Here is a 10,821-nt window from a genome sequence, read left to right as displayed (position 1 = left end):
AGTGTTCCGGTTTTCGAACAGTTCCGGAAGTCGAACGGACTCCCAGAATGCATTCTGTTCAAGAACCAAAGTACGACTGTAAATGGAATACCCTAAATCGAATCGGATACAACCAAGTCCAGAGCCACCTAGTGACTAACACATTACCCTTATCAGCAGAAAATGGGTCTTATCACGAGGGTGTGTGTGTACATGCACAGAATATTGTGGCCAGGGAAAGTCCAGATAAACCAGCCCTGCAGAATCGGGGCCCCTCTCAATCATACATTAGACTAGCAAGCAGCCCTTTCCTGCCCACACTCAAAGACACCACAAAAGGCTCCTTCCAAGCGAGTTTTGAAATGTCTTTTTAATAAAAAGGCACCTATAAAACAGGTCAATCAATACGTTACAGGCAGCACAGATACCCAAAAACAAGCCTAGAAATCATTTCAAAATAAAAACCAATAAGATGTCTTCACATATTGTATTTATATATTTATATTTATATATATATATATTTATAGAATGGTACAAAATGCATGGGTGGCAGGGAGAGGGGCCTTCCCCCTCCCCACATGGGATGACAAGAGAGCGGGCCAGTCCCCATTACCTGGGCACAAACACGTCTGTTGTGGGCATTTTGGATTGCTTGAAATTGCATCGCTTGGGTCAGGTGTGTGTGCATGTGTGTGTGCTGAGAACGGGAAATGGACAGGTTGTGGCAAGAGACAGAGGAGAACAGGGCAGACTTTCAGCAGACGCCGCTCAAGCTGGGGAGCTGAGCGAGAAAGCACAAGACACAAGACTGGACAACGTTCACAGCGCAAGGTGAGGCAGGGAGGGAGCAAAGGGCTGTGCGAATGACTGCGTGGCAAGGGGCCCAGGACCACCAAATTGCTGATGAACCAGACGCAGCAGATTGGAAGGTGACACACCTGGCAGGTGTGGCTGCCACAGAAGATCAGGATCGCAGGCTTCGGCTGGGGCAACAGCCACCAGGGCAAATACACAAACCAGGAACATTTCCCTTTGATTTTCAGGACAACTGACTCCCCGCTTCCCCTTCCCTCACTTCTGTACCCCTTTCACTGATCAGTTTTGAGTGCAGAACACCTTAGATGCCTCCCAGGTCATCTTCGCTGCCAGCGGGTGGATGAAGACATCTCCACACTTCTGCAAGGAGTACTGCACACCTTTCAAAGGGCCAGATGGAATTTAAAATAGGGCAGGTGATTTTGGCTTTATTACGTGGCACGCTCTAAGGGCTTGGGAATGTCATCCTTGTGAGCAATCGCAAGCTTTCAGGTCCTGGTGCCATCTTGGTACCACCCAGCTGGTGATGGTGTTTGCCATAGTGGCTTGGTGGGGAACGAACAAGGCCTTTCTTAAGAAAAAACAGATAAATGCTACCGAGGTGTGTGTAGCACTGGAACAAGCGCAGAAGAGCATGGGGAGATGTGGGGAGAACCCACTCCTTAATACTAGACGCCTAGAACTTTGTCGTATCACAGATCTGCATTATATTTGCTTTTAGTCATCAAGCTGCTCACTTTTTCTGTATGCAAATATTTCAATCCAGAACAGTCCAAAAGTGCAGACGGGGCTTTTCAAACCTTCCGATTCAGAGCTCTGGCAAAGCCAGCTTTTAGTCTCCATTCATTCAACTGGCTTGTTTCTACGATTCAAGCCAAATCAAGTAAAGGAGATCAATGAAACATTTGTTTGACATGGACTGAATCACAGTTACTATGACGTCTCCCCACTTTGCTCTCATTATGTGACATACGTGTATAGAGGTGTGTTTTTTTTTTTGAGGGGGTGGGCAGGGGAAAGGAAGAGATGCACCAGGGCAAAGGGTTGCTCGACCTGTGAGAGAACGTATGTGGCAACTGCAACAAGCCAAAATAAGATGGGAATGCTGGCATTTCTGTTCTCCCATCTTACTGATGCAAATCAGTAGCCTTGGAGGGGAAACTGTGGAAGAAGGGGGTGCTAAACGTGAGGTGCTTATGGGAGGAGGTGGCCAACATTTAAGTTACATTTCCCATTCTGGCTGTGTGTGTGTGTGTTTGTAGAAGAGGGCCATTCATTTCCAAATGCTATGACTGCACACATGAGAGAGAAGAGAGGCAGACTCCCAACCTGCTAGGGGACCAATGTCTTGTGCGGAGTTCTGGGGGGAAAAATATATGGTTGTGTGCCAAAGTAGTGACCCAGAGTCACTGCTGGGCTGACAGCATGGCTGGACTGGACCAAAACCATACAAGCCAAAGGACGTCCTTCCCTCACATAGGGAAAAGCCGAAAGGGGGGAGGAGGAGGCATTCTGCCAGACTACGCAGAGGGCCACTGCATCACCTGACTAGCTGGCACCTAGCAGAGAGAATCAGCTGGTGGAACCTGCATCTGGGCCCTCGAGCTCGGGATTTCCAGTCCACAATGAGTCGAACTTTGTCAATGGGTTGTATTTTCATTTGTTTCTTCCAAAAAACAGGTTTTGAGGCTTCTATTAAAACACAGAAATACAAACAATTCCAAGCCAGCAAAACTTTGCTGCTGCTGCTGCTTCCCCCCAACCTATTTACAGCTGTTCCAAACCCTCTTGCACATTTTGGTTACTTAAAAAAAGGAGAAAGAGAAAAAGAGAGAGAGAGAGAAACCAAGAGAAAGAAATTCACACTCAGAGGAAAGATCCAAACCAAACTCTGTGCCAGGGCAGAGACAGGGGCTGGCATCAGCATGGCTGCACCAGGAGGCTCCCCGCTGCCAGCCTCAGAAGGGCAGGTTGGCCATGCCGCCCGCTCCTGGGCCGTAGCTCATCTGACCGTCCAGGGAGACGCTGCGCTGCCGCATGGGGTGTGAGACCATGAGGTTCTGCTGGGGTGGGGGGCCCATGAGCGAGCCTTGCGGGGAGATCATGTGACCCGGCTGCGCATACATCTCCCCCGAGACGGACATGCTGCGCTGCTTGGCCTGCATGAGCAGGAAGTTCTGCTGGGCAAGGAGGTTCTGCTGCTGGGGCAACATCATGCCCTGGTGCATGCTGTTGCTCATCATGGCTTGCTGGGGCGCCAGGCCTGTCCTGCCCAGCACGGGGGGCACCTGTCCCGGGTGGCACATGGCCATCCCACGCTGCATGCCCGGAGGGCCGGGCCGGGCCGGGGCCTGCTCTGCCATCATGTTCTGCAAGTTCATGAGGTGCAGGTTGGAGGGCGGCTGCGGCTTGGGCCCCGGCCCCTCACCCTTGGGGAAGTACTGCAGCGTGCTGCTGGGCTTCTCGGACGGGATGATGCGCGACAAGTCGAATTCGGGGATGCCGGTGGGCGTGGGGCGGATCACGTCACTCAGCTCCGGGTCGTTGAGCACCGAAGCCACCCCAGGAAGCACCGATGGGTAGGGCTCCGGCGGCATCCTCCCAGCCATGCGCTGCTGCTGTTGCGGCGGCATTTGCCCCGGCTGGGGTGGGGGCAGCTCCTCCGGGGGCAGTCCCAAGCCTGGCGGATAGTGTTGCTGGACACCGGCCCCCCCGGGAGCCATGGGCATATTGCCCCCATTCGCAGGGGGCTGCTGGAGGCGCGGGGGGAAGATCAGCTGTCCGGAAGGGCCGCAGGGCTGGTTCAGGGAGTCCTGGGCATTGGGGGGCAGCATCATCGGGTTCTGGGGGGGCGCACCGCTGTGCATGGGAATGTTGGCGCCCAGGGGGCTTGGCGAGGACATTGAGGGCTCGTGCGAGAGTGGCTGCTGCCCCGGCAGGTTCATCCCCATGGGGCTCTGAGCAGGAGCTGGCCCCACGGAGTTCATGTGCATCTGGTTGGGCTGGTTCCCACCCATGCCTGGAGGAAGAAAGAAAGAGGGGAGCTGTTAGGTGGCAGGCAAGGCAACAGGAAGCAAAGAAGCCATGGGGACCGAGCACCCCCCCGCACCCCCGAAAGGCAGGACAGAAGCAGGGCTGGCGTGTTGAGGCTCAGCAACGGCAGCCCCACCCCACCCCAATCTCTTTCCAGACAGAATTATTTATTAGGTGGGGGGAGGAAAGGCACATTCCCCACTTCTCTCCCCAGAAATGACTGGGGAAAGATGCCAGGGGCTCACCCCACTGCAGCTAGAGATGCCCTTCCTAGCCAGCACAGTTGGCAGCAGAGATCACGAAGGAAGGCAAAGAGACCAGCTGCCACTGCGAGTGCCATTTAACCTGCATTTAGCCAAAATGCCTGTTGAGGTTCTCAGGGTTGCAGGAATATCTGAAGCAGCCTCTCCGGGATGACTGGGGGAAGGAGCTGGAGACTCTCCCTGCCAGCCACAAAAAAGGCACTGCAGGAGATTTGCGCGACCCTATGGTTGAAGAGGCAGCAGCAGGCAGCCCCAATTCCTTTCCCTGTCCAGCCGGATGCGGGCCCCACGATACCGATACCTACCAGACATGGCACCTGGCGGAAGCATCGGCCGGTCGGGCATCATTTCATCGTCCGAGGTGGCGATGGTCTTGATGGCGTTGTGGTAGAGAGGGGTGGAGCTGGGCATGGCGTACTTGGACATCTGGGACATCATGAGTGACAAGGGGTTCTGGGACGGGGGTGGATCTGGAGAGGAAGGAAAAGGCAGGTTGGGGTTCAGGGGGCCAGAGGGGTTGCTAGGTGGGGCAGAGGAGCTGCTCCTAGGCCCAGGCGCCATCGGACCTGTAATGAGAGAGACAGCAAGCGGCTTAGGAACCAAGATTCAGAGCTGGCAGCAGCCTCCACAGCATCCCTGAAGAACACCCCTTGCTTGGACGCATGGAGAAATCTTTGTGTGGAAGGGCTGTGGTTCTGCGGCAGAGAACCACATTTCCCAGCAGAACTGGGAAAGAACGCCTATGTCTGAAACCTTGAAGAGCCTACGGCTGCCAGTCAGTGTGGAATGATACTAGGCCACTGGACCAACAGGGTATTAGGAAGGTTCCTATGGAGGGGTGTAGAAATCTCTGAACATTTTCTGTGGCCAACTGCCCCAAGGGTATGGATCAGATCCATTGTTCCGCCTACTTTTTTGCCTCTGCCTCCAAACACTACTTGTGAGCAGCCCTTGCGCGCGAACAAATGCCCACCCCAACAACGCCAGCCAAAGACAGTGGCACATCTTGGCCCCAGAGTGAGGGTGGCATTTGTTGTCAAAGGGATACAATCTCCACTGCGTTTCACTCCCACCCTACCCACCGGTGTGGGAAAGGTCAAAGAGTTGATGAAAAACTATGTTCAGGTCATGTTTTTAAAAACCACCGTTTTCCACATATACTTCAGGTATATTTTTGATTAAAAGTGCCTGCTAGTTGAAGGATGAAAACATGCACATATATCAGCCTTCACAACCTAGTGCTCTCCAGATAGTCAAAACAAAATAAAAAAATTCCTTCCTTCCAGTAGCACCTTAGAGACCAACTAAGTTTGTTATTGGTATGAGCTTTCGTGTGCATGCAGACTTCTTCAGATACACTGAAACAGTGAGAGGGTGGGGAGGGGTATTACTCAGAAGGGTGGTGGGAATGAGTGATTGGCTGATAGGTGTGGTAAACCTGTTGACGACTGTTAACGACTGCAATTGGTCTTACAGGAAAAAGCAATGGGTGTGGTGGCTAAAAATAGCTATATCATGTATAATAAGATAAGAATCCAATGTCTCTATTCAGACCAGGTCTCTCCATGGTTTTAAGTTTGGTAATAAGTTGCAATTCAGCAACTTCTCTTTCCAGTCTATTTCTGAAATTCTTTTGTAATAAGACAGCTACTTTGAGATCTTGTGTAGAATGTCCTGGGAGACTGAAGTGTTCTCCTACTGGTTTCTCTGTCGTGTGATTCCCGATATCAGATTTATGTCCATTTATCCTTTGGCGTAGGGTTTGGCCTGTTTGTTCAATATAGAGAGCTGAAGGGCACTGTTGGAATTTGATGGCATACACAATGTTAGAAGATGAGCAATTAAATAGTCCTGAGATGGTATGTTTGATGTTGTTGGGGCCAGTAATGGTGTTGTCCGGATGTATGTGGCAGCACACAAAAGCTCATACCAATAACAAACTTAGCTGGTCTCTAAGGTGCTACTGGAAGGAATTTTTTTATTTTGTTTCGACTATGGCAGACCAACACAGCTACCTACCTGTAACTCTCCAGATAGGTTGGACTACAACTCCCAGTAACCCCAACCAGCAGAGGCTGCGACGGAGTTGCAGTTCAAATCATGTAGAGAGCACCAGGTTGGAGAAAGCTGGCATACATAGTATTTCTATTTCAATAGGGTTTCCATTTGGAGGTTCTCTCGGAACACAGAAACAGACCACCTGCTTTCAGACCCATTGCCCAGCTCTCTCCAGAAACAAGAAAGGGCTGGTCCTTCTTCCCAATAATGTGTGTTTTCCTATGAAACAGGAAGCAAATATTCATTGGAAGTTGGCAGAATGGAACATACAACCTGAGAACTGCAAGCACCGCATAAAGCAGGGCGACAGGAGCACACAGAAGGGCTCAGAGAATGGGCTTGGCGTGCAGGGCAGCAGGAGAGTGTCTGGACTCAGATGTTGCTGATAACTTGTTAGCAGCCGATCCTCAGCATCAAGCAAATAATAATACAACGGTTAATCTAGGTAAAGGTAAAGGGACCCCCTGACCATTAAGTCCAGTCGTGGCCGACTCTGGGGTTGCGGCGCTCATCTTGCTTTATTGGCCGAGGGAGCCAGCGTACAGCTTCTGGGTTATGTGGCCAACATGACTAAGCCGCTTCTGGTGAACCAGAGCAGTGCACAGAAATGCCGTTTACCTTCCCGCCGGAGCAGTACCTATTTATCTACTTGCACTTTGACGTGCTTTCGAACTGCTAAGTTGGCAGGAGCTGGGACTGAACAACGGGAGCTCACCCTGTCGCGGGGATTCGAACTGCTGACCTTCCGATCGGTAAGTCCTAGGTTCTGTGGTTTAACCCACAGCGCCACCCACGTCCCTAACGGTTAATCTACTGAGCCGTATTTGCAATGCTTGACATCTAAATGCAGACACTCCCCCCCGCCCTGTTTTATTTCCATTTTTAAAAAGATGCCTACTTCCTGTTTGATAAGAACAACTGATTTTAAGATAAATGTAGGCTTTACTCTTTTAATTTAAAAAAAACAACAACAGGAGAGTCGCATTTCAATTTAAAACTGCAACGTGCTCCTTTTGCAGTCCCTACCCTCAGGGTACAATCCAGGCCCATTACCTTGCTCGATGCTGCCAAGGGGTGCAGAGTTACTCATTCCAAGGGCTGGCTTGCTCTGCCCAATGCCAGGGCTGGAAAGGGCGTTTTTCGGTGAGGGCGCCCACCCTGGAGAAGAGACGGCCATGGACGGGGACTTGAGGTGGCCGGGGGAGCTGGTCGGGGATCGGACGTTGAGCACGGAGCTGAGAACCTGCGGGGACTTGAGTGGGGCGCTGGTGGCACTGGCAGCTGGCAGGTTGACCATGGCGGAGGGCGTCTGCGGGGACTTGAGGTTGGCGGAAGGGGAGGTGCCCAGTGGGGAATGAACTTGGCTGAGCGTTGGAGACTTGAGGCGGCCCACGTTGGGAGAGTTCATCTGCCCCATGTTGAGGGCCAGGTCGGAAGGGCGGCGGCCCAGGCCCCTGACGGGCGCCTGGTGCATGTTTGTGGACGGGGCGCTGGTGGTGGGGGGCAGGGGGATGTGGCTGAGCCGCGTGGTGCTGCCCATGCCCCCCTGCTCGGGGCCAAACATGTCTGTGGTGTTGCTCATCTCCTGTGGCACAGCAGGGTACTGGCCCTGCATGCCTGGGAAACCTTGTTGCTGCTGCTGAGGCGGTGGTGGTGGCGGCGGCTGCTGCTGCCCCTGACTGGGGAACGGTGAGCCCATCATCATTTTCGGGGGGCCCCCCATCATGGCTGCAGTGCCGTTGGGAGCACGCAGCCGAGCCATTTCCTCGGAGGGCATCATCTCGGGGCCGCGCATCTTCTGCGACATCAGCATCTGCTGCTGCTGAGGCGTCATCTGCACGTTCAAGTTCATGTTCATGTTCATGTTGACGTTCATGTTCATGTTGAGGTTGCCGGGGCCCAGCGCCGGCTCCATGTCCCGCAGCGGCGGGCTCATCATGGCCCGCGAGCCCCCAAACTCCATGCCCAGCCCCTCCCCAGCAAACATGGCCGGCTCCACCTGCCGGTGCGCCTGCATCATGCGCTCCATCTCCATGCCCAGAGGCCGCTGCATCGCTCCCTGCCGCTTCTCCAGGTGGTGCCGCAACATCTCCTCGCGAGCGCGCGGCGTCACGAAGCGCTCTGCCTCGCCTTGTCCCGGCAGGTAGGGCAGGTTCCCGGGGGCGAAGTTGCCAGGCCCTGCCATGGGCATGTCCTCGTTCCAGGCCATGCCAGGCCTCGGGGGGCGCTGCACGCTGCCCATGGGGCCCAGCGACTCGAGGGGCAGGTTCGGGATGCCCCCGAAGCCCCTCTGCATCTGGTTCCCGGGGAATCGCGGCCCCGCGAAGGACGGCCGCAGCTGCATCTGCTCGGGCATGTCCATGGGCACGCCCCGCAGCAGCCACTGCTCGCCGGGCTTGCTGTGGTAGGGCGGCGGAGGCCCCCGCAGCATCATGGTGCCCATGGGCTGGGGCAGCATCATGTCCTGCAGGGGCCGCCCGCCGTGCATGCCCACCTGCTCCTCCTTGCGCCGCTTTTCCTCGTAGTACTCCTCCTGCAGCTTCCGCCAGGCCACCTGCTCGGGCGTCAGGCTGTCCTGGCCCAGCCGCTGCATCATCATGTTCATCTGCTGCCCCATGTCCACTCCGGAGGGAACAGGGCCCTCCTGCTCCAGGCTGGGGCCCCCCAGGCTCTGAGTCTGCGAGATCATGGACTGCAAGGGCTCCTCGTATTTCTTCAAGCCGGGGGCCCCAGGGGGAGGGGCCTGGGGGGCCTGCGGGGGAGGGGCCTGGGGAGCCAGGACGCCCCCCTCGCCAGCCCCGGGGCTCCCCTTGAGGAAGGGCTCGGCCTCGCTGCTGCGCAAGAGCAGGCGCTCAATGTCCCGCAGGGTCTGCAGAGACCGCTCACGGTGCTCCAGCTGCTCCTTGGAGAGGCCCTCCGTGTTGAGGGCGTTGCGGGGCCCGTTCCCCGCCGAGGGGGCCCCGGCGTTGGCCCCTTCCCCCATCAATCCATCAGCGGCCCCAGCAGGCAAGGAGCTGGGGGCGGTGGGCGTGTTAGGATGGGTGCCGCTGGGGGCGGTGCTGCTGCTGCTGCCGTTCCCCACGGAGTTGGGGGTCAGGTCCCGGCGGGCATCCTCGGGAGCCCCCTCTTGCGGGAGGGGGCCGGCCGTGGGCAGCGGTCCTTGGCCAAGACCCAGCGGTGGGGGTGCCGGTGGCTGGGGAGGTGGTGGTGCGGAAGCCGGAGGCTGCCCCTGGGCTTGGCTGCTCGGGGGCACGGCGGGCTGGGACTGTGGGGTGCTGGCAGGAGACGGGTTGATGGGCAGCGGCTCGGGAGTGGCTTGTATCTTTGGGATGGGCACCTGCAGGGAAGGAAGGAAGGAGGGTCAGTGGGGTGGGTGGATGCCTTGTTCCAGGGTGCACACGTCCAACCTTCAACTTCAATGGTGTGGCCCGCACCAACCCAAACCCTCAGCCAGGGGTAGTCAACCATTTTATACCTACCGCCCACTAATGCATCTTTCTTGATGGTAAAATTTCCTTACTGCCTACCAGTGCTGGATGGAAGGAGGATTCAGCTTGTGCCTTAGAACCCCCTACCGCCCACCTAGAATCTTGAAACAGCCACTAGTGGGCGGTAGGGACCAGGTTGACAACCCCTTGTCAGGTGTGCATGTAGGAACCAGGCCCTGTGACCAACAGGACTTTGCAGGACTGGGGCCTTCCTAGGTTTGTTCTGAAGAGGCAAGGCACAGCCATACAGGTGAGGCTGACTGGTAACTCACAGCACCTGGTGGCAAGAGCTGGGAAGGGATATTAGGTCAGCATCTCCCTTTGGCTCTTTGCCACAGCAACATGTTTCCTGTGTTGCTGTGTTTCGCTTCTTGCTTCCTGATCCTTGAACCCTGGCTTCTTGACTCCCTGCTTCTTGATCCTCAGACCCCTGACTTCGTGATACCTTGCTTCCTGACCCTTGGACCCTCAGCATCTTGACTCCCGATTCTCTGACCCTCGAACTCTTGGCTTCCTGACTCCTGGCTTCTGGACCCCCGTTCCTGCTCCCACCCCGCCATCTTGCCCCCGGTCCTGATGTCCCATGCCAGGATTTCGATCGCCTGTGAACAGGACCGTGACACCTCTGCCCTCAGCAGTTCCGAAGACCTGAGCCCCCATCCTTTTCCTACCTGATCCAACTTGGCCCGGGGCACATGCTGCTGGTGGTAGCCCAGGATGGAGTCCGCTCGGCCTTGAAGGACAGCTTCTGCCGCCCTGCAAACACAAACAAGGCAGGCTATCAAGCAGACGTCTTGCCGGCCCTGCCCACATGCATTCCGTTAAGAAACCTGGGCTCTCCCCTTCCCCTGCCTGCTGTTTCCCCACCGATGGTACCCGTGACTGGGGTCCCTGAATACAAAGGGAGGGATGCCTTGGCTGAGGAAGGGGGAGGGTCCCAGGGAATGCAATGCTTCCTCTGACTCCACGCTGCCCCCGTGGGGCTGGAGGGCCTTTCAATTCCAGTTGGGGGGAAGCATGAGCCGCAAGGCCTCAGCCACAGGTGAGGGGAGCCGAGGGGAGAAGCCGAGAGGGGCACAAACTCTGGGCAGAAGTGGGGTTTTTTGGAAAGCCGCCCACCAAGCCGTGCCCACAGGAGAAGCCACGGGTAGAGGAAGGCCCGGAACCCTACCCGCCACATGAAG

The 10,821-nt window shown here is 55.8% G+C and overlaps 1 protein-coding gene across 3 annotated transcripts in view; it reads right to left on the bottom strand.

The window, feature by feature from the left end:
* Positions 1–331: 331 nt before the first annotated feature.
* The window catches only part of BCL9L (BCL9 like), a 40,566-nt gene continuing 30,076 nt past the window's right edge, over positions 332–10,821 (bottom strand). For 2 of the 3 annotated variants that reach the window (XM_083588309.1, XM_083588311.1), the window contains exons 5-8: positions 10,309–10,393; positions 7,203–9,486; positions 4,397–4,657; positions 332–3,814 (exon numbers count right to left, since the gene is read on the bottom strand). In XM_083588309.1, the coding sequence (XP_083444435.1) occupies positions 2,754–3,814; positions 4,397–4,657; positions 7,203–9,486; positions 10,309–10,393 (3,691 nt within the window). In that variant the 3' untranslated portion in view covers positions 332–2,753. The remainder of the gene's footprint in view (positions 3,815–4,396; positions 4,658–7,202; positions 9,487–10,308; positions 10,394–10,821) is intronic. The other variant, XM_083588310.1, reaches the window with a different exon arrangement.

Source organism: Podarcis filfolensis (genome assembly GCF_964270895.1).
Source record: "Podarcis filfolensis genome assembly, chromosome: 15".
NCBI classification, from domain to species: domain Eukaryota; kingdom Metazoa; phylum Chordata; class Lepidosauria; order Squamata; family Lacertidae; genus Podarcis; species Podarcis filfolensis.
This window is presented reverse-complemented; position numbering and strand designations above follow the sequence as displayed.